Genomic DNA, 27,175 nt, shown 5'->3' with positions numbered 1-27,175 from the left:
GCTCACTGGCTGGACAGAAGACTCCCAGGGCTGGGCTGGTGTCCAATCCACCCTCTGAACTCCAACCCCACCCCAAGTTTGGGCCCCACTTGGCCAAGAGGGTGCTTGGGTAAATGGACCCGCCTCTGACGTTCCCCACCAGCCTCAGGCCTAGTGGGAGGTGGTGGGCACTTTGCTGTACAGCTGGGGGCACGAGGCTGTATGGCCAGCTCAGCTCAGGGCTGCAGGGAGCATTGGAAGCTCAGGAAGGCAACAGTGTCTGCACTGGGTGGTGGGTAGGGGGCTGGGGAAGGAAAGGGCAACCTGGGATCAGAGCCGGCTACCCTCAGCTTCTGATCTGAGGGTAGCCTCAGATCAGAAGCTGTTTGTGTTTTGTCATGTCTGTTATACCGAGCCCCGGCCTGGAAAGTCCTCCAGGGCTGGCCGGCTGCATCCTGGAGCAATCCCTGCATCTCACACAGGGCTGGCCTGGAGCCAGAGTTCGACAGATGTTTGCTGACTGGTGAACGAGCTGGTTGCTGCCCAGGGGTATAATCCGGGTGAGTCCAGCCCACCTGCCCTGGGCGCACCGCTCACTGCTGTTCACACTGGGGCTCCACGTGAGCGCCGTCTGTCCTGTGCTCTGCTGTTTCCCAGGGCCTAGCAGCGTGCTGACATTTAACAGGCACTCAGCAAACACACATTTTCATCAGTGCTGAGGACACAGACATGAAGGGTCCAAATTTGGTGGAGAAAGCAGAAATATCAACAGACAAATGCAATTTGATGAGCTATCTCTTGTGAGAGATGATCCGAGGGGGCTGGGGGCCATAGACAGGGACTATCTGGCCAGCCTAGGAAGTCAGAGAAGGCTGACTTCTTCCTCCAGGGGGAGGAGACGGGCTTTGAAGGATAAAGAGAGTTTGACCACGCAAAGACTATATGGAACGGTATTCCTGGGCTAGGCGGCAGAGGCAGGAATGATGGGAACCGTGGGTGGGAGGAGACAGGAGATGACCAGGCTGAGGGGCAGACAGGGGCCAGGGCCCGGAGGGCTGAGAGTACGCTGCAGATTCTGTCAAAACATAGGGCCCTCGGTGGAAAGGAGGTGGTCTTCTGTACTCCACCTGGGAAGGGGATTAGGCTGTTAACGGGGGGCCTGGCTGGTTGAGCAGAGCTCTAGCCGGGGAAAAGGAGACGCCTTTTCAAAAGGGCTTTTATTAAACACTCCCCACACGGTGCCTCTTGCCACAGGTGCCACAGCCCTGGGGTGCCCCCCAAGGCAACGGCCCTGTCAATATCCCCCGTGGCCGAGGCTGCGCTCACCCACGTAGCCACGGAGCTGGCTTCACTTGGAGGTCCCAGTGCACGTCTGGCTGCTCCTGGAGGGGCTTGGGAGCTGCGGCGGGGCTGTGGGTGCTGAGAGCCAAGTGCAGGCTCTTATGTAGGGATCGGGGAAGGGCTGTCTCCTCAGACACCCTGAGATGCTCCTGAGATGCTGGGAGGGTCCAGAGCATCCCAGCTCCATCCTGTGGGAAGAGGGGCGTGGGAGCAGCTGGGGCCGGGCCACTCCTCCTGAGGACAGTCCTGGGGAAACGGGAAGCCCTCCCCTGGAAAGACTGAGGATCGGGCGGGCATGGGGGGCAGGGGCAGAGGGACTGGCCTGAGGGGCTGTGTGTGAACAGGGGCCGGGCTTGGACTCTGCTTCAGGGGGCTGGAGAGCCCCTTCTCCCTCTGAGCCGTTTCCCTTTCTGCCTAATGAATAACGTGGCCTCTAGGGGGCTATGACTCTCCTTCAGGAAGCAAGCTGGGGGCCACTGATCACGTTGCTTAAGTGCCACGCTGGTCTACGCGCGCTCAGTGGGTTGTGAGCACGTGTGATGTGTGGGCATTCCTGTTGGGAGAGTGTGTGCGTGCGTGTGTGGGTGTGGCTGAGTGTGAGTGTGTGGGGTGAGGGCGCGGGCCGGGTCTTCTGACGGCTTCTCCGCCTGGGTGAACACTGCCTTTGGAGGGGCTGCAGCCCCGGCCTCACAGGAAGTTGGGCTCCCGCACCACGAGGCAGGGCGGGCCCCCGCTGCCCCCGCCGCCGTCCAGGGGCCGGTACACGAAGTGGAAGTCGCGCTTGGGCTCGCTCCGCAGCAGGTAGCCCTTGATGCGGTGCGGCAGCGCCTCGTCGGCCAGCTGGAAGCAGCGCCCGTCCACCAGCACGAAGAGCCGGTGGTCCTGGGGCTGCACCACCTCGAACTTCTCTGCGCACTGAGCGCACAGCACCTCGGCCAACGTGTCCGCCCGCGACGCCAGCGTCCGTGATTGCTGCTCGGGCTCCAGGTACGACACGCAGATGAAGTCCTACGGGGCGAGATGCAGGGGGCGTGGGTCACCGGCGTCGGGTCTCACCCCCCGTCCCGATGCTGGGAGCTTGGACAGGAGTGAGGAGCTGCGTGGTCTTGAACAACTCCTTTGTCCTCTCTGTACCCCAGGGGTCCTCTCTGTAGAGAGCGGATGGATGGCAGGAGGGGTCGTGAGGCTGGCAGTCGGGGCACCTGCAGCTGACCCTGCTGTGTGATCTCAGGCAAGGGCCTTCCCTCTCTGAGCCTCAGCTCTCGATGGGGCCGACCATTCCAGGTCAGTCGGTTGGCTTGCAGTCTCGGCAATGAGTGAGCGCGCCCGCCCCCTGGTGGCTAGTCCACGGGCTCGCCATCATTTATTCATCTGTCACTCACTTTCTCATCTCTTCCTCCCTGAGCCCCTCTTCCTCCCAGGCGCTATGCTGGGCACGCAGGGCAGCATAAATAAAACCAGAGGTTCAGACCCACCCCCAGCATCCATGGCTCAGCTGGGGCAGCTAAGGCAGGTAGAACAGTTCAGGCCTTAGGGCTGGAAGAGCCTGGGGGTGAGAAGCGTGGTGTTCCGAGGGAGAGCAGGCAGGCAGGGAAGGGCGGGGGAGAAGACTTAGGGGAAAGGGATTGGGGAGCTGGGCCTGAAGGATGGGGGCTTTAGGACAGGTGGAGGAGTTGCACCTCATAAGCTACGTGGGCAAGGGTGAGGCGATGCCTGCGAGGCTGGGGATGGGAGCATTCGCACAGAACATCGCACTCGCACCTTCCTCCACCAGAGATGGTGGAAGGAGTCCCTGCCTGGCTTTGAATCTGCTCCCACTGTGTGACCTACACCTCTCTGAGTCTCCATTTCCTCAACTGTCAACTGGGGATAAAACCAGTCCTTACTACGTGGCTGTGAGGAAGCACATAAAACTAGCTCAGAGCCTGGAAGAGTCCCCCTTCCCCCGAGGACCCAGACGACGGGTAGGAAGTGGTGTGTGCAGGGCTGCCCCCTCGTGGAAGGACGGTGGCAGCACAGCCGTCTCCTGATGAGGGGGAGGCGGACCATGAGGGCGATGACCGCTTCAGAACGGTGGTAATTATGGCTGCAGAGTAGTGAATGCATGTGAAGGGCAGGCTCTGTGTCAAGAGTCTTTCTTCCGGGAGAGGAAAGCCCACCCACTTCCTTGGGTCTCAGTGGCTGCCTGTGCTCTCCTTGTCCCCCGTTAGGCCTCCCAAGGGCCCTTTACACCTGATGACGGTCAAGCTCCGGGCTTTCACTCCCAGGGGAGGGATTTAGGGCATGGGGTGCAGAGGAGGCACCGGGGGAGGAGGAAGAGGGTGGTGACCTCCCCATACCCCAGAAAGAGTGCTGAGAAGACTCCCCATCCCAAGCCTCTTCCTGAGCTTCGCCTCCCTAAGCGGGAGGCACTGATGCTCTGCCTGGCTCAGCACTGGGAATCCACAGGGTGGAAGCAAGAAGTAAGGAATGCCTGGGTCAGGCTTGGACCAAGAGTGTCCATATTCCAAGAGCTGGTGGAGGGACAGCTGTCCCAGGAGGCGGTGGGGAGTGGTGGTGTGCTGGAGCTGGTACTTGCCAACTCATGCTGGCTCATACCCGCTTCCCAACTCCAAGTTCAGTGATGCCAAGTTAGTAGCTTGAAATCAGCCATGGTGGGAGCATTTATACCATGGAAATCGACAGAAGCTGAAATCAGAGGGTTTTTTTTTTCCCTCCCCAGAGAACCAGTTACTAAACATTATCAAGACACCATTGATTAGAGGAGAGGGGACATCAGCTTGGCCGCCTAGAACAGGTACTGGGGAGGCAGAGCTCAAAGAGTCCAGAGTCCCCCTGAGCTGATAGGAAAACTGAGTCCCAGAGAAGGCAGACACTGCTCGGGGTCACACAGCAAGCTAGTACAGAGCTGGGTCCATACCTTGAGCCTCTTGCCTCCCAGGCCTGGGCTCTGCTGGTTACAGAAAGGCCATCTGGAAAGCCGGGCGTGGGGTTCAGGTCCAGCGAGCTCTGGGTGCCAGGTAAGTGAGTCTGTAGAGCTGTTTACAGCTCTGGGCTGCAGCCTGGCTCACAGTCCTAACTCTGGCCATTCTGCATGCACCCCAGTCTCACTCTGTCCCAGGCCCTGGGCTTGGGACCCCTAAGACACGTGAGCAATGGGCCCTGCTCTCTCAGGGTGATAGCTTCATACACAGATGGTTACAATACAGTGTATATGTGCTGTGAAGGGCGAAGGAGCAGCAGGAAGCACAGAGGAGGGCATCTAACCCAGACCATAGGGAATGAGGGGCAGGAATGGGAATGGGTGGGAAGCACAGGTGGGAATGGGCCCTCGTGGGCTTCTCACTGGGACGACTTGCTGTTCACATCTCCAGCCCTAACAGCCTGCCGGGACATCATAGGTGCTAAGGGAGAGTGGATAAGTGTCCCATATCCCTACCATGCTTGCCCACCGAGGCCTGCTGATACTTTTGTAGTCTCCACCCCTTAACTTCCACTCCCACCCCCCAACCGCCACTGGGCTGGGCACACGCTGGCAGGCGAGAGCCGGTGTCTTTGCCTCCCACGTGAACGCCCCTGGGGGCTGGGCCGGTTGGCCAGAGCAGCCAGTCGGCGTCAGGCTTGTTAGCCGGCGGGCAGTAGGGATGGTCTGGGGCAAGGTCCGCCGGCCCCCTCCCACCGTCTGTCCCAGGCGTCCCCCCTCCCACCCTCTGTCCCAGGCGTCCCCCCTCCCACCGTCTGTCCCAGGCGTCCCCCCTCCCACCCTCTGCCCCAGGCGTCACCTGCACGGAGGAGCGGGAGGCCCGGGCCTTGTTGAGCGTGCGCCGGCGCTCCCAGCGGTGGATGGAGTCCTGCACCTCCACGCTCAGCTGCCGGGTCACCGTGATCTTGTCGTAGTTCTTGATGTGCTCCAGGGCCCCGTAGGTGGTGGTCAGATAGTAGGAACCTGCGGGGGGAAAGGGTGTGGAGGCTGAGCCAGGACCGACTCCGCCCACCCCCAAAGGGAGGGGGCTGGTCCCAGCTCGGCCCGCCCCGCCCACCTCTCTAAGCCCCACCCATCGCCGCTGCAAGGAGGCGCCTGCCGCCCCGTTGGTCACCGGCCCAACTTCAGCTCTGTGCCCACCGCAGCCTCACAAGCTTCAAGTCCAGCCCTGATCTGTACGGCCCTGATCAAAGCTCGTTCCTTTTGGGACGTAACTCTTGCTTGTATTTAAGTGATGTTTTAAAATGAGTTTTTAGTTTTACAATGAGCTTTACAATCTAAAGATACACAAGAACCACGGATGTCTTTAGGGTGGGGAAAGGGGCGCCTTGGAGACATGGGTGGGTGGGAGACTCCACATTGTATGTGTCATATATACCCTATTTTAAAAAACGACTTAAAAATATGTGGAGAAAATTTTAATTACGGTCATACTATCACACACTATTTTTTAAAGATTTAAGGAAAGTAAAAACTTTGATTCATTTATTTCCCCATTTCTTTTTACCTTAAGTTAATTCACACACATTCCTAATACCTAATGTTTCCTAATTTAAGCTTTGAAATACTTCAGACTACAAAATTTACATGAAGTGTTCAGATAAAAGACAATAACTTGCACAGATGCTTACAAGTTTCCTCTCCTTGGCTTGTTGGAGGCTTTGGTTAAAATGTTTCAGAAGCACTAGCCTTGTTTCGCCCCTCACTCTAGAGGGGGCAGGGTGGCCTGGCCAAGGTCTTGCAGTGCTTCCCTGGGCCTCCTTCCCACTCACCAAGCCTCTCCCCAGCCCTTTGGGTACCAGGGCAATGAGTTTTGACATGAGGCCCATCTGCTAGTGAGCCACCCAAATCCCATCTTCTCTTTCTTCCTAATTAACTGAACTCTACTTTTGTGGGGTAAAGCCACACTCAACTGAAAATGCTCACTTCCTAGATTCTCTTGTAGTTCAGGGTAGAGGGCAGGAGACCCCGTTCTGGCTACTTAGATGTAAGTGGAAGTCCCTGAGTGGCGCTTCCAGGAAAGCCTTTTGCAAGGGACAGACTCAGTTACTGTATCCCTTCTGGTTTTTGTCTGTCCCCCTTCCTCTTTTCTGGAACACAGAGGTGAGCCTGGAGGCACAGCGGCTGTTTGTGATCAGAGGTGATAGGCACAAAGACAAAAGTTCACATCCTGAAGAGCAATGGAAAGAGCTGGGTCTACGATTTCCTGATGGCAGGGCTAAAAGCTGCCACATTATCTAACAGCTGCTTACCCCAGGACTTCTTGATGCAAGAGACAAACCAGTCCCTCACTCTGACTTAAACCATTATTAGTTATATCGTAATTATTTGCAGCCCAAAGCATTCCTAACTGCTCCACTGGATGAAGCTGTCTACATATTCCTACAAATTTCACAACCAGTATGGGAAAAGTTCATACCCTGACTGGGGTGGGCGGGGGACGAGATAAAGGGGTTTATTGCCACAGGATCACTCGCCCTTGCATGGCAGTGTAGGAAGAAGACAGCTTTTGAAATAGGTATATCAAGGCCAACATGGAACTTGGCTTGGTGTCCCTTATCAGAGAAGGGCCAGCAGACCTCTCATGGGTCTCCTTTTCCAGCCCAGCTCAAAGCCTGGGTGTGCAAGAAGCCTTCCTTGGTGCCTCCAGCCCTTGCTGGCAGAGAGCCCTGTCCTCTAGTTGGCATTCCCCCATGGTCCTGTTTCCCATCGTGATCACATCCCCCCCTGGCTGGGAAGGGAGGAGCTGAGTGCAGTGTGCTGACTGCGAATGGTCAGTTTTGGAGTCGGAGAGCAGGGTTTAGGTCTCAGTCTTCGGCAGAGAGCCCTGTGCTCCCAGGTGAGTTAGTGTCCTCTATGCTCCCATTTCCTCATCTGCAAAATCCATCACGTTAAGGGAAGTAAATGAGATCAATACACATAAAGTGCAGTGCTCGGTAACATGCGAGTATTGCACGGTGGTTAGGTGACCTAAGGGAGCTGTTCTGGAGGTTCCCCACCCTCTTGGGCAAAGGGGAGGAACTCTAAGCCCTGCCAGTGCACTCCTGCCTGCTCAAGCCCTGCTTTTTTTTTACGGCCTCCTGGCTCTCCCAGTAGACTTCCCTTGGACTTGGGGGTCCTGCAGTTCCTGCCATGACCACTAGGTGACAGGCAACTCCTCGCACTGTGAGTTTTGGAGTCGAGCGTTCTCTTCAGGGAGAGGGTGCTGTCCATTGATGGGAAAACCTCATTGCCTCTCTTAAGAGATTACTAGCCCAGGATGGCCAGCTGTCAGCCAGGGTGCAGACGGGATGTGGGCAAAGGAATCTATGAGGGTGCTTCTGGAGAGGTTTGTGTTTTGAGCTGGCTCCAGTCAGGTGCCCAGCAGCTGCCTGGGTCTCCCATCTGCCCTGTAATTGCCCAGAGTGGTGGGAGCTGCAGAGAGACGGGGGAGAAAGGGGTCAGGGTCCCATCAGGTCAGTGTTCAGTTCCTCTCTACTTCTTACAGGAAGTCCCTGATCTCTCACTCTCCAGAAGCCTGCTGCGAAAAAGTGGGACCCAGTCACAATCTTTGCCAAATTCCAGCACGGGGAACCGGTTGAAAGAATGTGACGGTCTTGCAGGCTTTTTGGTGAATGCAGATGTGTTTGTTCAGACTGTGAAACACAAGAAGGCAGAGGCCCCCTCCATCTCTCATCCTTCCCCCAGCTGCCTCTGCAGAAGGTGCCCAGATGGTCTGAAAACCCCAAATCTAGCCCAATGCCTTCCCTTTTCCAAGCCAGAGAGGTTAAGTGACTTGCCCAAGGTCTCCAGCCAATCAGAGGCAGAACTGGGACCAAATCCAGCCTCCAAACTGCTCTTTTTTCTACACCCTGTGTTATTTCTCCTCTTAGGATGGAGTAACAAGTTCTCAAGAGCAGGGACTTCCCAGGGGCCTGCCCTTGTCCCGGGCATGTCTGACTCGGCAGAGCATCACGGGCGGGGACTGGCCAGCAGGGGCTCTGCTTCTCCCCACCCCGCCACCTCCCAGGCAAGCCCCTCTTTTCACTGCACCTCAGAGGCTTTGGTGACGGAGCACCCTGTGGGCCACCCCCCAGCAAAGACAGGAGGGTGAAGCTGGGGAAACTCAGGAACACTGCCCGCCGGGCGCTCCATCCTCCTGCTCTTGGGCCCAGATATGTCTAGATGGAGGTCTACCAGCTGGCAGACTTGGGTGGAAGCTCCTGCCCATGCTGCAGACCCCCAAGTCATCCTTCTGTTGGAGTCCAACACCTGTGAGGCTGGGCTGTCCTGGCTGCTGTGACCTCCCACCCTGGCTATGGGCGTAGGAAGAGAGAGAGGCGCCCATGCCACACAGCCCACCTCCTGGTGTGTGCAGCATGGTCCTCAGAGCTGCCCTGGGCAGGGTCTGCTGGGAGGGGCGGTACGTGGTGGCATGCGAGGCTCTGCCCTGCCATCTTTTCTTCCAGCAAACACCTCATAGATCCCTTAGAAATTTCCCCACAGGTCCAGAGGTGGGGCAGGGGCTCTGACCCTTAAGTCTAAAAGGGGCAGGCTGCAGGGTATTCAGGCAGCTTTGGGTCAGAAAATGTGGAATGTTTAAGATCTTTATGTATTCATTTGTACTTGGCTTGCCTCAAAAATACTTAATGTAGTCCTATACATAAAATAGATAGGCAACAAGGATTTACTGTGTAGCACAGGGAACTATATTCAATATCTTGTAATAACCTATAATGGAAAAGAATCTGAAAAACATATATATATATATATATATAACTGAATCACTTTGCTGTACACCTGAAACACAACCTTGTAAATCAACCATACTTCAATTTTTAAAAATACTTAATGTAGCCCCGAACAGACTAGCTCTCCTGCCTGCAGGACCTCAGCTTTCCCACCCGAACCCCCCGTGGCTTTCGGGAACAGGAAGAAGGATCGCAGGAGGTTATGACAGGATTGGGGCGGGGGGCTTCAGGTCCATAAGGAGAGGGTAGTTGGGCCAAGGATGTCCCTGTCCTGTCCCTGTTCGCCGCTGCGCCTGGCCTGGAGTCCTGTCTGGCAGCAAGGATGCAGGCTGTGGACGGAACAGGAGCCACGGCGGCCAGGGCAGGGCTGACCACTGCCAGAGAGCCGGCCAGTGCTGAGATCAAGTGCAGAGCCCCACAGCCTCGCTCCATCCTTCCACCCGCCAAAGGGCTCTTTCCCTGACACTCTCTATGACTCTACAGCAATCCACGGGGGCGGGCCAGTCCTGCACAGCTTTACACGCTCCCCTGAGCTTCCAAGAACTCACAGAACCAGCCACGTCATACTGTCCCCCCCAGAGACCGACACAGTCTAAAAATGCAAACAGATGCAAAGAGGGCCAGCTTATCTCAAGAACCACAAAGCCCAAAGGGGCCACTGGGGGCCTAAGAGTCTCTTCACCCTTTTGGGGGTGGTGTCTCAGAGGGAGCCTGGGGCTCCCTCAGAACTGCTATCTGGGATGGCTGCACCTCAGGGATTCTTGGTGGAGGGGTGGCCGAGGCTAAGTGTACGGGACGAAGTGGTAGGAAGGAGGAAAGGGAAGGGAAGGTGAGGGTGGGACAAATTACACCCCTGCCATCATCCTACAGGAGAGTGCATGGCCTCTTGCCCACACCACAGCATTACCCTCCTCCCACTGACGGGTACCTGGCCCAGATCTGGATGAGCAGGGGGCTGAGTCCCCAGGGCCACCCCTGTCTAAGAGCTGACCATTGTTCCCTTATCCTGTACACTGCCAGCAACTGCTGTTCCCTTTGTAAAGACTGCCTCTCCCCTTCTTTATCTGACTGGCCCCTATTTATCCTTCAATGCTCAGCTCAGGCATCACCTCCTCCAGGAAGCCTTCCCTGATTGCACAGCCTGAGTAACGTGCTCTGGTACTCTCTGGGCTTCCCTTGTCTAGCATAGGTGACAAGGTCTCTTTCCTGGCCCAGCTCCCCTGCTAGTCTGTGAGTCCCCCAGGACAGGGGCTGTGTCAGGCACTGTTGTGTCCCAGGGCTTAGTGGAGTCTGGCATCCAGGAGGTAATTGTTGGGCCCTCCAGCAAGCCTTTGGTGTGGCTGGGTCAGGAGTGGGCGATGGGCCCCAGGGTTCCGGAGATGGGCCTGGGGTGGTGACTTACCCTCCCCCAGCTGCAGGGCAGGGTCCATGAGCTCCATCATGTACTCCACGTTGAGAAGCATCTCCGTGAGATTGCTGCGGGCCAGCACATACATGAGCACCGGCAGGAAGTCGTCTGCCCCGTAGGACTTCCCTGGGAGAGGAAGGAGGCAGAAGGTGGTGAGTGTGAGGCTCTCCTTGTGAGCCGCTCCCTGCCCAGGGCAAGGGGACGGTGGTTTGCTGGGTGGGGGGTAGTCACCCCTGGAAGAGGAGCCTTCCTGTTTTCTCCTGACTCTCATGACAGGGGGTGACCCTGGGATCAGCCTGGTCGGGAGGCCTGAGACACAGTCTGGGTTTAGGAAGAAGGAACTGAGAAAAGTGCCCTCTGCTGCGTGGGCAAGACCCAGCCCCTTCCCCTTTCCCAGCTCTTCCCCTGCAACGCCTTCAGTTAAGTTCACGTCACACTTATTCATGGAAGCACCCAGAAGCAGATGTCTGTCTAACATTGACGTCTTTTGGGAACCACACATCTCTCTCTCCACTTGCAGAAGTGAAGCCCTCCCTCGACCAGATGCTACCAGGCCTAAAGTTTCCCCTCCAACCTTCATTCTTTTGGGTTAAGCAGTGCCCTTTCCCTAGGGTTTCTTCTAAAACGTAAATACCTCTGAAAGGAATAACATCACTACTGCTTTTGTGGGAGATGTTCCCGGGGCTCAGAGCCTCTTGACAGTAATAGATACCTTGGGGAAGGAGGGGGCTGGAGGTGGGCCTAAAAGATGCCCTGACGGGGGCTTCCCTGGTGGCGCAGTGGTTGAGAGTCCGCCTGCCGATGCGGGGGACATGGGTTCGTGCCCCGGTCCGGGAAGATCCCACATGCCGCGGAGCGGCTGGGCCCGTGAGCCATGGCCGCTGAGCCTGCGCGTCCGGGCCTGTGCTCCGCAACGGGAGAGGCCACAACGTTGAGAGGCCCGCGTACCACTAAAGAAAAAACAAAAAAAAAAAACAAAAAAAGATGCCCTGACGGCCTTTCACGTTTTTTGAGAGAATGAAATGAGAAAAAGAATACGAAAGTGATTCGGTACCCATGGAGCGCAATGGAAAAGTGAGCTATTATTGACATATCTGTTCTGCTTTCTCAGGCGGCCTCAGTTTTTCCACCTGTAAAATGAAGCGGCTGATGGGGTTGGTGACACACAGCACTGAGAAGCAGAGTCAGACCCGGACTCCTTACCAGCTATAAGGCCGTGGGCTAAGTGCTCTAGCTCTCTGAGCCTGCATTTCCAGACACATGTGAACTGACACAGATAGCATGACATCCAATGGGGTTTTGGTGAGAATTCTAGGAAGTGATTTACAGTGGAGTGCTTCTATACCGCCTCCATGGAAATGCCCACTAAGGAAGAATGTCGCTCCTCTTATTCCAGCTCTGTGCTCTGAGCTCTCTGATCATTTCTTTCAAGGTTCTTGTGCCTGTGCACAGAGTCAGTCAGTTTTGGAGAACATCTTCTATAAACATTTATGAGCCTGAGACACGACTATAGAGTTCCTGGGGAAAGATTATTTTGTGCCTGCAGTTGTCTTCCACGTTGATAATTTAATCATTAGAATTCTGGCACACGGGAGATTCTTTTCTTGTTTGATTTATGAATTAGGGAACAAGGCATGTCCAGCAGCATGGATGTGAAACAGTTCTGTGCCTTTTGGAATTCACCTGTAACTCATGCATTGGTTAAGAGCTGATTGAATTTTTACTCCGCCTCCAAGAACACCAATTTTTTCTTGGTATTGTATTAATAGCTCACCCAAAAGTACAATCAGGCAAGTTCATTTGCTTTTGAGCAGTAGCTCTCAACCAGGGTGATTCTGCCCTTCAGGGGCCATTTGGCAATGTCTGGAGTTGCTTTTGCTACTGGCATACAGGCCAGGGACGCTGCTAAACAACCTACAGTGCACAGGACAGCCCTCCATAAAGATGAATTACTCAGTCCCCACATGTCTATAGTGCTAAGGTGAGAAACCCTGCTTGAAGGGACAGTGACGTTCAGCCAGAAGGATGGTCCAGCTCCAGCCCAAGGTCTGAGGACTTAGAGAGATGGGGAAGGAAGCCCTCTGGACTGCGGCTCTGTGCGTGGTGGGGATGGAAAGTGCTTTGCCCTTTTCTTCTTCTCCCCAAGCCCTTCTTGAGAATCTCGGCTGATTCTCAGGAAGGGCTTTGGGGCCCATCTCCTTGGTTCCATGACACTGCGTTCAGCTAGCCCACTGCAGGGGACTCCTTCGATCCCAGGTCTGTCCCTCCAACTACCGGTGAGCACTTCCTCTCCATCTCCCCAGTACACAGAGCATGCACGGCAGAGGTGGTGCTGGGTGAGTGAATGAATGAATGCTGAGCTCCCAGCAAGAGCTCAGAGCTCGGGCCTGGCGCTGACTCGGATGGGCCTCTACACAGACTCCTCCAGGACTCCTTCCCCCATTAGGGGGAAGTCAGAACGACAACTTCCAACTCCGAATGGCATTCTGCCACCATCACACTGCCATGGGACACCCCACTGTGCTGAATCTCGGTTGAACTCCTCGCGCACTTTCACTCCTCTGTGCCTTTGCACACACGGTTCCCTCTGCCTGGACCGCCCTCCCTACCTTTCCCTTACTAACTTCTCGTGGCCCTCCCACATCCTCAAGCACAGGTGGATGGTTCCTGCTGTAGTGCCCACACCCTTGACTGTTTCAGAGCCTGCCCTTTTCCTCGGATTGTGAACTCCCTGAAGGCAGGGTTGGAGGCTATGTGAGCTCGGGCAAGTCACTTAATCTCTCTGAGCCTCTGCCCCGTCACTGCCTTCCCAGCCTCCAGCATAGGGCTTGGGATGCAGGACACTGACAGTGAGCTGAACTGGACCCACATGTGCTCCCACCAGGCACCACTCTGTCTTGCCCATGGTTGGGGCCATGGTCAAGGAAACTAGGATCCATTATGGGCCTTAGACAGTGGTGTGACGGGAATCCTTAACAACCGGTTCTCCTAAGAAAAAAAAAAAAGTTCTGATTTGCTGCATTTGCCAATTTGCATGGCATAAATCTTTCCACAACGGCCAACTTCAAGCTACCAACATGAGCATGGAGTGGGGAAGAGAGGCAGACGGCTAGCTCCCATGAGATGGTTCGTTTCATCGCTGACTTAGCACACTGTGAGGAAACTGAGGCTCAGGGATGGGAGAAATTTGCTCCAGGCCCCACAGCTGGTCAGCAGAATCTGGGTCTCTCTTCCCTGATGTGGTGAGAAATGCCCACACAGGATCCCTGACCTGAGAGCTATTTGTGGACAAACATAAGCTTTAAGCATCATTTAAATGCACTGGCTCCCACCCGACATCCTAGGGATAGTTAGGGCTGCATTCTCCTTCCCTGAAGCCTGGAGCCCAAGGCTTAGGGCTCGGGGCTCAGCCCTGCACACAGTGGGGCCTCAGGCAGCAACACTGGGAGGCTGGGGCACAACTGCCAAATAATTCACCTGTGGTCGAAACATCTGTCTTGCGTGGATCAGGGATCGCATCCATCAGGCTGTACCTCTGAAAGGCCTGCTGGGCTGCAGCCTGCATTTCCTGCTGATTCCTGCTTTCTTTTTGCCAAAGTCACATCTGTTTTCCATCTGTAGATGTTGGGGGAGCCGATTATAGTTTAAAGAGCTGGCTGGGGACCTGATGCGTGTTTCATAAGCTGGGGGATTTTGGAGGAGAAGAGCTCTGATAAAAATGAGCCAAAGCGTGCACACCTGGGTCTCACAAACCGTGAGGACACTGGATTAGGAGGCCCCCCGACTCGGCCGCTTAACCAGCTATGTGATCTCGGGCCACTACCTCTGAGCCTCACTTTTCTTATCTGCAAACCAGAGGTAATAACAAAACTCAGTCTGTTACTCAGAGCCCTTGTGAGCATCGAACAAGTGGCTGGATTAAAAATAAAGTTTTGTCTTCTAGGAAGCATTTTCTAAAAGAGGGGTTGGCAATTTTTTTCCGTAAAGGGCTGGATAGTAAATATTTTTAGTTTCATGGGCCACATGGTCTCTGTCCCAACTATTTGACTCAGCCATTGTACAAAAGCAGCCAGAGACACTGTGTAAATGAATGAACGTGGCTGTTTCGATAAAAATTTATTTACGAAATCAGGTGGCAGGCCAGAGTTGGCCTGCAGACCCCGATTTAGAGGAAAGAATCTATCATCTTATCATAACTGCCCCTTGAAATGTGTTGACTGGGCTCTTATTGAAAGTGGGTGTGGCTGGTGCAACGATCCTGGGGCAGCACACGGCTGCTTTGGCCCTAACCCTCCGCCACGATTCCCACCTGAAGCCACTTCCTTCCTCCAGGAAGTTTTAACCCAAGACCCCCACTCCCCACCAGCTAGGTTCAGTGCCCTTATAACGGGTTTCCCTGGGCTTGTCATTGAAGAATGGAAAAACAAATACATGTTAACTCAGAGAGGCCTCCCCTGACTTCCCAACCCAGAAGAGCAAACTCCTTCACACTCCCCAGACTGCTTAGCCTGTTTTATTCATTCTAGTGGCCTGTTTCAGTATCTGATGATATATTTTGTATTATTTCTGTTTCCTTGTTTATTAGCTGTCTCTCCCCAGGTAATGAAAGCTTTACGAGGGCAGGGACTTTATCGTGCTCACTGTTTATATCCGATGCCTCAACAGTAGTAGGTGTTTAATAAATATACTTGCTAAACAGGGCTTCCCTGGTGGCGCAGTGGTTGAGAATCTGCCTGCTCATGCAGGGGACACGGGGTTCGAGCCCTGGTCTGGGATGATCCCACATGCCGCGGAGCAACTAGGCCCGTGAGCCACAACTACTGAGCCTGCGCGTCTGGAGCCTGTGCTCCGCAACAAGAGAGGCCGCGATAGTGAGGCCCGCGCACCGTGATGAAGAGGGGCCCCCGCCTGCCACAGCTAGAGAAAGCCCTCGCACAGAAACGAAGACCCAACACAGCAAAAATTAATTAATTAATTAATAAACTCCTACTCCCAACATCTAAAAAATAAATAAATAAATATACTTGCTAAATGAATGAATGAATATCATTTATCTCACTGCATGGTTGTTGCCTGTTGAATGCTCTGTTTTTCCACTTGAACTGTGACCATCCTAAAAACAGGGGCTGGGTTTTCCTGTTAACATCCATACTGTCAATAAATGTTTGTTGAACTGTTGAATGAATGAACTTATCTGATAAAAACACAGGATGGCAGGAAGTAGAAAGCCTCTAGAACAGGAGGTTTTAAATTTCCTTTTGCAGTGGAATCCTTTCGTTAAGGGGTAGATCTTATACAGAACTTGGCTGCTCTGGTTGATCGAGTCGGACAGCAGGGCTGGTTTGCTGTTTACCCTCCTCCCCCCTTCCCCTTGCAAGATGTCCCCAGTCCCTCGAGTCCCTCGAGAGTTCTCCAGGACCAGTTGGAAAACCACTGGTCTAGTTTGAACTCCCAGCTGCACGGATGAAAGAGCTGGAGCCCGAGGGAGGGAAGTTCCCTCTAGTCTGTGGCTGATGTGAGGCGAGAGGCCAGCCTCTCTCCCACTGAGCTTCCCAAAGCGACCCTGTTGGGCTGTTCGTGCTTTTTCAAATGCTGCTTAAGTCTCAGCTCTGCTTTGAGCAACAGTGGATCCCTGAGGAAATCACTCCAGCTCCCTGGGTTCCTCTTCGAGAGCTCAGCCCACAAGCCAGTCAGCCACACAGGCTGTGGGTGCAGAGACCAGAGGCCAAAAGTCCCAGCCTGGCTGGAAAACGCATGAAGCCACTGTGATTGGGCCTGGCCTCCCTGAGGTCATCTCTGACCCCAGGGCGCCCTGGAGAGGCAGGAGAACACAGCAGTCCAGCACAGGAACTGGATCCAAGTCCCAGGGCCCCACTCACCTGCTCAGGTGTGACCCTGAGCTTGCTGCTTCACCTTGCCGAGCCTCAGTTTCCTTGGCTGTAAAATGGGGATAACAACAGTGCCCACACCTCGTGGGGGTGGTTGTGATGTTTCAGTGACAAGACAGATAGAAAGTGATTAACATGGTGCCTTCTGGTTTATTGGATTTTGAGAAATGTTACACATGGTTATTATGCAAGACAGGAGGGTAACGTGGCTTCTAATCCTCAGAACATGACATCTTAGAGGTCCTGAACCCCATTTCTGTTGTGGGCATAAAAACAAGGTTATGCTTGGTTTCCAGGCCTGGCACATATGTTCTCTGTCTGTCTCTCTCTGTCACCTGCATGTCGATGCCCAGGGGGACTTAGAAAGCCTCCCTCAGCCTGGATCCCTGGATGGCTATATGGAGCAGAGCCCAGTCCCCACTCCCCAGCCCTCCTCCATCCAACTGGACTTCCACGCGTGAGAAATAAATTTGTACTGAGTTAGAGATTGCAGGGTTTATCTGTTATAGCAGAAAGTATTTCCTTAACTAATGATCTATTTACCTACCTATCTGTATCTACTTCAAAGAGACCAGATAGAAACCTACCACAATACCAATCATCCTTTTCTACAATAAACATTAGTGACTTTTGTCATCAGAAATCAGTTTAGATTTTTTAACATCGATTTTTAGAAACCAACAGACTGACCTCCCTCTCTGTCCTGTCTACCCTCAGTCAATGTCATAGGCCGGTCGATCCCTGCACCTGGGGTCTCCCAACCCCCGCCTCTGCCCTGCCTGAGCCAGCTACAGACCCTCGAAGGAAGAGAAGAAAGCAGCCCGCTGGCCTTCACTGCCCTCTCGGATGTTGCCTGCTCTTTATTCTTTTAAGAAAGACTCCCACATTTGTGTGCACTGCATTCTCCTTTCCTTCCCCCAACTCCTATCTTATGGAGGAGTTCTTGGGTTTGAAGTTATTTCTCCCCAACAGCAGGGCCAGCCCTGAATGCTGGGTCTTAGACACTGAAGAGGTGGGAACAGCTTGTCTGTCAAAGTAATGGGACAGATAATTCTAGGAGTTCTAACTGCTCTCACCGAGCCTCATGCAGTCTGCTCACCCAGTCTGCTCCTGGCTGCAGGACAGAGGGCCAGGTCTATCCAAAGCCATTGTCTCTGGGAGCTCCCCACCCCCCACCCTACCTGACATGGGCCCCTAAACCTGCTATGGTGGAGGAAGCACAGGCTCTGGAGTGAGGATATCCCAGCTTTGAATCCTGGCCCATCTGTATCATGGGCATTAACAGCAACTACCTTTCTGGAAAAGACAGCCTGGCCGTTACCTCAGGCTTTGTGTCTCTAAGTTCTGCCTTTCCCACTGTCCCAGCCGGTCTCTCCAGCAGCCAGGCCGTGTGGATACCAGTTACTATTGCCAGCATCGTGCAATGGGAGAGATGGGCTGGTGGAGCTTCTTTCCTGGACTTGAGGGGCTGGGACAGGGCGGGTGGGGGGAGGGCAGTTTTCCGCGTACAGTGGGTGTCAGTGGTGGAGGCCAGCGGCAGCCAAGCCGGCGCTGTGCCCTCCACGGGGTCGCCCATGCCTCCCAGGGCTTCCATGGTGGGGGGGGGGGCGGCGGGGCTGGGGACCACACTCAGAGTAGCGAAGCTCTGGAAGCGTCTGGTGGGTGAGGAGGTGAGGGTGCGGGAGGGGAGCGGGGCCGGGTGGGCGGAGGTTGTGAGCAGAAGACCTGGTCCTAAGGTCACTTCATGTCAAAGTCAGAAGAGAATTTAAGAGTCAGTCCAGATCTGGCTGAAAATGCCTAACCTCAGTCTAATCATGCGGAAACATCTGACAAACACAAAATGAGGAACTTTCGTGACAAAGAAAAGATGGGGAGGGGGCAGGGAGGAAAACCTGTATTCTTTAAAGATGCCAATGCCATAAAAGACAAAGAAAGGCTGTAACGTTCCAGATTAAAGGAGGCAACCAAATGCGGTACCTGATCTTGGATTGGACCCTGAACTGGAGGAGGAAATGCTAATAAGAGCCTTGTTAGATCAGTGACCACCTGGAATACAGGCAGTGCAGTGGAGAAAAATATTTTATTGATGTAAGTTTACAAAGCAGACAACTTTAATGTGGTTATGTGAGGGAATATCCCTACTCTCAGAAGTACTTAGGGGTAAAGGGCCAAGATGTATGTAACTTGCCCTTATATGATTCAGGAAAAAATTACATATGCATAGAGAGAGTATAAATGATAAAGCAAACGACGTAAGATATTAACAGTCCACAAGGGGTAAGTGGATGTTCCTATTTTAATGTACTATTCCTATTCTTGAAGTTTTTGAAGTCTGAAATGTTTTCCAAATGAAAGGTTTTCTCAAAAGACCAAAAAATTTAGCAGCAGAACTGGTTATTTCAAACAAAATCCCAGGTGGAACCCTGTGTGTAAAACAGGGACAAGCAGGGCTGTCTGGCGTCAAGCCCAGTCTTGTGTCCCTCTGGTGGCCCCTGGGGTGCCTCCTGGAACCCAGCTTGGAAACCACTGAGTGGCTGCGTCCTCCACATTTGGAGCAGCCATTCCTGCATCTTCACATCTACTGGACACTCACCCACATACCTGCTCACATCTGAGCCTCGCCACAGCCCCGAGAGAGGTGTTCCCAGCCTCTTTTTGAACGGGGCTAGAAACCAGAGGCTCTGGAAGATTAGTACCTCCTTGGGGCCACGCAGCCCAGGTGTTTTCTATGTGCTCCCCCCACCTCTACCCTGCACGGCAACCTGCAAGGTAGGTCTTATCATCCCCATTTTACACACAAGCAGAGGCCCCATGAGATTCAAGTCTAAGGCTACAGCACCGAAGCTGGGTTCAAACCCACGTCCTTGAATGAACCCTCAAACTCCTGCTCTTCTTGGCAGAACTGCTTCCTCTCAGGGGAAGAGGCTGAGGTTCCAAGTGGGGCAGCCCAGGCCTGCTCGGGGCACAGGTAAGATCGGGAGCCACTGGGTTCACAAGGCCAGTGCTCACTCAGCAGTGGGAGGGGAACCCACTGTCTGGCTCTTGCCAAGAAACCCATCTGTTCCTGGTGGGTCTGTTCCTGGTGGGGAATCTTCACACGGAGCCTTGATCCCGTCCTGAATTTCTGGGCTCAGAGTCTCCCTGCCTGGAGCTGGCTGCTGAATCAGCAGAGGTTCCTGTCTCCCTGCCCCTGCCAGCCAAGGACAAGGAAACTGTGAGCGTCCTTGTTCTGTTCAGTCTTTCACGGGCTGAGCTCTGGCAGTGCCTCTCTGTCTTTCTTTTCCCTCAGATTTAGCCATTCCCTCCCCCATTCCCTGCTTGCTGGTAAGTTTTTAGTAAGTAAATTCATTGTCAGCAAAACAGTGTTTGAAGTCACTGCCAAGACACTGAGTGTTTAAAAGAACTGTGGGAAGCTCAAGGCTTCTGAGTAAACGGGGACTCGCTGAGGACACAATTGCCCATTTCAGGCCCAAAGCTGCCTCCCTGATAACGGCTCAGGGTCCGTAGAGCCCTGGGCCCTGACTTTGCCCCAAGCCCCCTCAAGGCAGGGAGAATGACTGCCGAAATGAGAAGTTCAGAGGGGAAGGTAACTGTCCTTGTTAAGTGCCAGCCACTGGGTTGGATGCAAACTGCAGACTCATCTCAGTCTCACAACAGCCCTGTAACGTGGGTGTAGCTGTGCTGACTTAACACAGGCGAAACTGAGGCTCAGAGCACCGAAGTTACCTGGACACAAGCACACAGCTGGGAAGGAAGCCTGGATCTCTCTCTTCCACATTCCTCCAAGGTCCTAGGCCCACCTGTCTGTTCTCGCTGAGGCTGCTCCCAGCAAAGGGTCCTATACGGGGCTTTGTTTCTTTTCCTGCCCTGATCCAGTTGCCCCCTCTACACACCACGCAGGACACCCCCTGAGCCTGCCTCCCTCCCCGGCTGCTGATCTGGGGCCGCCTCGCTCTGAGAAGGTTCCTGGCCAGCCCTCTGCCACGCCACATTGGGGACTTAACCTCCAGCCTCACATCGCTGCTGTGGGCTCCTGGACAGCTTCCCGGGTTCCACACCCCTGGGGCAGAGCAGGTCCACCTCTGAGAGCTCTGGGGGGTGCAGGCTGCTTGCTGACCCCCACCTTACTTCCTTGGAGATTTCTGAGGCGGTTTCTCAGCTGTGGAGTTCACACGCTGGCCTGTTCTCTGGACTCTACACCGCATGGGACACCCGATCTCGAGGTCTGACTCCCACTCCATGAAGAAAACCCTCCACTTCAGCATCCCGTCTCCACTGCTCCAACCCTCTCTCTTCCAATCACATTTCCAATATTATGATAAAGGGTTAATGTGCAGCTGTAACTCAGGGTGGTATCTGCTTACAGGGAACAGTATTCATTCTCACAATTGACTGTTGGACCCAAGTCAGTTTAATCCAAAAGAGTGACTCCAACCTGGAACTGTGGCCTGTTCCAGGCCTGTGAGGAAGTTTTTCTAGGGTGAGGGGACCTTGCACCATCCCCCAGTCACACACTAACAAATGTTTTCTGTTGGCCTGTGGCCACACTGGCCTGCTCTTCTCCAAGGCAGATGGAGAATCCCTCCCCTAAAACAGCCACCACTGGTCGAGCCTGCTAGGCACCATGCATTGAGGTTGACATTTTACATATGCTGTTTCCAATACCCACAAGTGACCAAGTGTGGCTTCTGAACCATTAGGGGTCTTAGTTTTGCCTCTTTGTAAAACAGCTTCCTCAGATGAGGAAACTGGGTCTTATGGGGTTAAGTAAATCACTCAGGGTCACACAGGTAGTAAGTGACAGATCAGGAATTTGAACCTAAGTCTGTATGGCTACAGAGGTTAACAATCCTTCCACTCTCCATTACCATGGCTGTCATGTACAGTTACGCAGGTTGCTTACTGCACAGGGACATCCAGCTGAAGGGGTAGTCAGGGGACGAAATCCAGCCAGCATTGTGCTCAGTGTAAGGTGGGCACCACGGTGCAGTGATGCCTGTGCTTGTTTGCCTGGAGGAGCGCTGGGTAAACTGATTATAAATGGTCCTAATGATGCCCTTCCCTACGTCTGCACCCCTGGCTAGGTGCCTTTGCAGCTTTTCTCATCAAGAAGGGAAGTCTGGTTCCTCACCCCTTAAATCTGGGCTAGTCTTGTGACTAAACGAGTCAGTGAAATGTGTCAGACTGGCGTTGTGCCAGTTCAAGTCCATACCGAGAGGCCTTGCAGGCTGTACTTGCTCACTTGGACCCCAACTACTGCCATGGGTACAAGCTTGGGCTAACCTGCTGGAGAATGAGAAACACGTGGCCCAGTCACCCCCATCCGAGACCAGTCAGTAGCCAATCAACCACCCAACACATAAGCAAGGCCATCCTAGCCCAGCCAGCCTCCAAACGACCCCCTCTGACCACAGACCCTCGAGTCAGCCCAGCCAAGCTCGGGCACACCTGACCAGACCAGCGTAACTGCCCCACTGGCTTCTGTAACTGATTTATGTGGCCATTATGGGTGGAATTGTGTCCTTCCAAAACTCATATGTTGAAGTCCTAGCCCTCAGTACCTCGAAATGTGACCTTATTGGGACATTAGGTCTTTGCCGATATAATTAGCTAAGATGAGGTCATACTGTTGTAGGGTGGGCCCCTAATCCAATATGACTGACGTCCTTATAAAAAGGGGAAGTGTGGACACAGGCACGTACACAGAGAGCACACCATGCAAAGACTGGAGTGATGCTGCCACAAGCCAAGGAACTCCCAGAAGCTAGAAGAGAGGCCTGGAACACCTCCTTCCTTACGGCCTTTAGAGGGAGTAGGGTCCTGCTGACACCTTGATCTCTAACTGCCAGCCTCCAGAGCTGTGAGACAATAAATTTCTGTTGTCACCAGTTTGTGGAACTTTGTTGTGGCAGCCCTAGGAAACGAACATAGCACCTTTTCCTAATTCATACAAAGGCACAGTATGGGCTGGCTTCCTTGGCTGCTTTCAGTGTGGCAGCCAACCACGGCTCCCCTCCCGGCGCCCAGGGAGCCCACCGTGGCTACTCCTGCCCCAACAGGCTTCTGATTCTGGGAAGGCTTCTCCAGTGCTTTCCAAGGGCTCTGGAGTTGTCGAGGGGAAGGGGTCACAGCCTCATACGATATCGCTGCTCCAGGGATCCGGAGAGCGCCCCCAGCCCGGGTCCCTCCCGGCTGCCCACCTACCTGGGTTGCCAAGGGCCATGGAGTCGTAGATGAGCTTACAGGTCTTGAGCAGGGTGGAGATCTTCTTCTCGGGCGAGTAGGCCTTGTGCATACTGGCAAACTTCTGCAGGATCTTCTCCATGATGGGCACCTCCGGCACGCTAGTGGTCACGCCCAGGTCGGTGGTCGTGGTGGCTAGGATCACCAGCTGGTTCTCCTTGAGCTGCTGCAGCGAGCCGTCCTTCCTGTGGATCTCATGCAGGCAGGAGTTGATGGCTTCCTTCAGGGGCTTCAGGACACACTTGTACAAGGCAGACTCCACAATGGCTTCTGCAGGGGGGCGAGAGCAGGAGGGTGAGGAAACCAGCCGCAGGGATCCTGCCCCCACGTCTTGTTGCCCGACAGTGTGGCTCTCCCCACCCCATGTCCCTGGAAGGACATACTCCCAGCCCCGGCAGGTACAGCCCACAGTTCTGACAGGTGAGGCAGTGTAGTATGTTCAACAGAAAGCCAACACTGCCAAGGGCGCAGGAGCCACACATGGTATCTAACGCTTTTCACAGGGCCTGGCACACATGAAACTCTCACAGGGCTGCTTACTAGTATACCACCTCAGAGAGCACTATGTACATGGGAGTTGTGCAGTATACAACCTGTGCAGCTGTACCTGGGGGGCCTGGGTGCCCAGTAAATGTTTGGTAGAGTTATTCTTGATGTGTCTCTTTCAATTACCAGATCCATTTGAATCTAGTCTCAAGAATACAGTATAGCCAGAACCTGACTTCTTACCATTTCCACGGCTACCACCTTGACCTAGGCTGTCATCATCTCTTACCTGAGTTATATTAATAGCCTCTTGCCCTGGCTTCTTTTGGTCCATTCTCAACACAGCAACCAGCATAATCTTGTTATGTCATGTTTGATCATGACATTCCTGTGCTCAGAGCCCTGTAATGGCTCCCATCTCATCCACCATAGAAGCTGAAGTCTTTCCCGTGGCCCACAAGCCCCCTCTGTGACCTGTCCCTGTGACCTCTCTCACTCATCACCTGTTTGCTCCCTGTGCACATGCTGCTCCAGCTACCTTGGCCTTCTTGCTGTTCTGCCAACCAGCCAGGCTTGCTCCTACCTCGGGGCCTTTGCACTTGCCATTCCCTTTGCCTGGAGAAATGCATGTGGCTATCCACATGGCTTATTCCTTCATTGTTCAAATGTCATCTTATCCCAGAGGCGTCCTGATCAGCTAGTGGAATGAGAATTAGTCATCTCTGATCTCACAGCGACTGTGCAACATACATGCCATAATCCCCACTCCACAGATGGACCAACTCAGGCTCTGCTGGTGCAGGTCACACAGCTAGTTGGGGCCTGAACAAGGATTTGAACCCACGTCAACTTGACACCAAGGCAATGTTCAGCTTTGGTTGACAGTAGGGAAATATTCTTGGAAAGTCTTTCTGGCTCTGTCCGATCCCCAGGGTCTCAGCTATTGGCCCAGCAGGCGAGGTCCCAAGCCCTGTCCCTGTAGGGAGACACCTGAGCTGCTCTATCCCTGGGAAGTGAGGGAGGGGCCCATGTTCCCATGGCCGAGTCTCAGTAGAGGCCAAGATAACCCTTCCCTGCCATGCACGCCTAGGCTTGGCCCATGTCTGGGTCTAGGGCTGGTCCTGGCTGTCTTGGTCCTCATCCTGCCGCCTCCCTCTTCCCCTTTGCTTCTCCAGCCTCTTCAACAGGACGACACACAGCTGCCCTTGCCTCCGTCACCCCACTCCTGTCTATCCTTCCAGGCCCTCAGAGCCTCTGCAGCTAGAGGCGTGGTGACCCGGAGGCAGGGACCTGCGGTCAGCTTCCCCACCGCCCCTGGCTCCCGTGTAACCTTGACCAAGTCCGTTCCCCTTCCCGGGCCTTTCTCCTCATCTACAGAATAAGAGGGTCCATGCCCTCTAGGGTCTCTACATCTCTGCAGCCACCAGGTCTCCTGCAGGGACTGCCTCTGACCCTCAGCAGCCATGTGTGTTAGTGCTTTTTTTTTTTCTTGCCGCTAATCGCTCCTGGTGACTTGTCTCCCTAAGAAAACCAGGAGCATCCTGAGGGTGGGGTCCTGCCCAGCTCTCAGGTGGTTGAGGTTCTGCCATCTAACTGGGCCCATGGGCCGAACTCGGAAGGAGGAGACAGAACAGCAGAGGGGTTAGTTCACGGAAAGGGAGGATCATCTGGGTTTATCCCTGGCTCCCACCCACTCCCAGCCCCTGCCCCAGGACGCGGACCGACCTAGCTCCTCCTCGGAGTGCAGGGCGGGGTCCACCAGGGCCTTGAGCTCGGTGCTCTGCAGCAGGTAGCTCTTGAGCTGGGTCATCATGGTGCGGATCTCCTGCAGCATCTCCATACTGGAGGTCTGGTGCGCCATCATCTCCAGGCTGTACACCTTGTAGTCCTGCACCAGGCTGCCGAAGTACGAGGCCTTGTCCTGGGCCAGCTCCACCACCTTCTTGTACAGCTTGCGGTTGTTGGAGAGGAAGGCGCTGAAGACGCTGGTGAAGCTCACGAAGCTCAGGCGGTGGCGGGCCTTGCCCAGGATCATCGACGACTTCTTCTTGACGCCGGGGCTGCTGAACTGCTCCAGCTCCTCCTCTGTGCTGCTGGTCGAGTAGGAGTCCTGGTCTGCGGCAGAGGCGGGCACCCCCAAGCTGTCCGAGAGGGAGGCCAGGGAGCCCTTGAACTCCGGGGTGCTCTGGGGCCGGGCCCCGGGCCGGGCATGCGGGCTCTGAGTGCCAGCCGTGGGGGCAGGACCTTGGCCTTCTCCAGGTGGACCGGGCCTGGGGTTCTCGGGGGCCTCCCTGTCCGTGGAAAGCTCGGCAGTCTCCAGGGGAATTGGGAGGACCGAGGCCAGCTGCCGGGAGAGCCGTTTCTTCCTGGGAGGTGGGACTGGGGGTTGTCTAATATTCCTCGGAGGCTCTGGCATGCTGCCCAGATCGCCGGCTTTGGCCACTGCTTCCTGGCCTTGCTCTGTGGTTCTCTGAGGCCTGTCCCCAGGGCTGCCGGAGGTCCCCTGGGGAGGCAGGCGGAGCGGGGATGCCCTGGAAAGACCCACCGGGTCCCCATCCGCTGCCACCCCCCTGTCCGCCTTCCCTGCACTCTGGTCCTCCAGGGACGCCTTCTCCGCGATGCGGCGTCTGGGAGGGGCGGCAGGGAGGCTCTTCTTCGTGGGCGCTGGAGGGACGGGGGACTGCAAGGGGCTGGGGGCTGCCCCCGGCTTCATCTCTTCCTCCCTGAGGGGGCCCAGGCCTGCGAGGGGACGCGGGAGCCTCTCACAGGCTGTCATGGGTGGCTGGCTTGGAAGCTCCGGGGGGCCTGGGGTGTGGGGTGCCAGGCGGGGGGCAGACGCTGGGGGTGAGGGAGGAAGGGCCTTGGGATGCGGAGGCGGGGGAGCAGCCGCTGAGGGAGAACCGGGCAGAGGGCAGGCCAGAGGGGGGCCGGGGGGAGGAGGCCGGCTGGAGCTGGGGGGATGGAGAGGGAGCGGCGGGGGAGGGGGAGCTGGGCGGCGAGGGGCCCACCTGGAGGTGGGGGAGGTAGCCTCGGAGGCGGGAGGCGACGGCAAGGGGCAGCTTCCCGGGGGCGGCTGGTCAGCCGGCAGGGAGCTGCCGCAGTCCTCGATGAAGACTGGATTCACAAACCACAGGTGGCCACTTCCTATGGACAGCTCGATTTCACACGAGCAGTTTTCGTAATGGGCGGATGACCTGAGAATGGAGGCGGGGGGCGCTCCCACTGGGCTCCCACCTCCTGGCCGGGGGTTCAGCGAGGAGTCCCAGAAGCCTGTCGAGATGAGGGAGGGAGAGGCGGTCAGTCCTGAAGCCGGGCCCCAGCCTGGCCCGGGCGGTGTCTGTGGGCTGCACGGGGGGCAGGGCGAGGGAAGGCCACGCAGTGCTTGCTTCACCGCTCAGAGGGTTGGTTTCCCCTCTTGGACTGTTTTAAACCTCTCCCACTACTTCCTGCTTTGAGAGGGGAAGCCCCAAGCCATCCTCCCCTGCGGTGTCGGGCTGGGGCCTGGACGGTGCTGGCGACAGGCTCAGCTTCAGTCCTGTCCCCTGGCGTGTGAGACCCCACGGTGGGGGGGGGCACCCATGCCCCGGGGTGCAGGTACGTACGGGGATGGAGGGGGCAGAACCCCGGAGCTCCCGATGCTGACCGGCTGGGTGCTCTGGGGCAGGTCACCGGACCTTTCTAGGCCTTCATCTAGTCATCCCTAGGATGGGGTCCTGACAGAGAAGTTGCTTTGGGCCTGTTTGGGCCACTGCAGTTGTCACAGCAGGAAGAATGAACTATGGATTGTAGCCAGTGAGCTCAGACCTGACCACCCAAGTGGGGGAATGCCTGCCCTCTGCAAAATGATTCTGCCTCTGGCCAATCTCAGTGTTAAAACAGGAAGCTGCCCTGTGCCCCCAGCTCAGAGAGCTGGAGCTCCTGCACTGCTGAGTTAAGTCCCAGCACATGCCTTGCTCTTGACTCAGCCCTTAGCTGGGGCCACCAAAGCAGGCCTGCACAGATGGTCAGCGCCAGGCTTGTTCTGGGTAACGGGCATGGGACGTCCAAGCTGAAAGGGCGCTGGGGCTTGACTAGCTCAGAGGAGTTCTTGACCTCTCGGTACCAGGCTCTATGGAGA

General features: G+C 55.2%; 1 protein-coding gene across 6 annotated transcripts in view; it reads right to left on the bottom strand.

The window, feature by feature from the left end:
* Nucleotides 1-1,177: 1,177 nt before the first annotated feature.
* Nucleotides 1,178-27,175, bottom strand: part of RIN3 (Ras and Rab interactor 3) — a 118,108-nt gene continuing 92,110 nt past the window's right edge. For 2 of the 6 annotated variants that reach the window (XM_022576245.3, XM_022576246.3), the window contains exons 6-10: nucleotides 24,784-26,328; nucleotides 22,534-22,842; nucleotides 10,436-10,567; nucleotides 5,103-5,266; nucleotides 1,178-2,328 (exon numbers count right to left, since the gene is read on the bottom strand). In XM_022576245.3, the coding sequence (XP_022431953.1) occupies nucleotides 2,008-2,328; nucleotides 5,103-5,266; nucleotides 10,436-10,567; nucleotides 22,534-22,842; nucleotides 24,784-26,328 (2,471 nt within the window). In that variant the 3' untranslated portion in view covers nucleotides 1,178-2,007. Of the gene's footprint in view, nucleotides 2,469-5,102; nucleotides 5,267-10,435; nucleotides 10,568-11,153; nucleotides 11,392-13,924; nucleotides 14,057-22,533; nucleotides 22,843-24,783; nucleotides 26,329-27,175 lie in introns of those variants that run through there. The other 4 variants (XM_089908139.1, XM_089908138.1, XM_089908140.1 and 1 more) reach the window with 4 other exon arrangements.

The sequence above is a fragment of the Delphinapterus leucas genome, chromosome 2, assembly GCF_059928025.1.
Source record: "Delphinapterus leucas isolate spDelLeu-1000000601 "Yukka" chromosome 2, BTC_Dleu_Yukka2, whole genome shotgun sequence".
NCBI lineage: Eukaryota > Metazoa > Chordata > Mammalia > Artiodactyla > Monodontidae > Delphinapterus > Delphinapterus leucas.
This window is presented reverse-complemented; position numbering and strand designations above follow the sequence as displayed.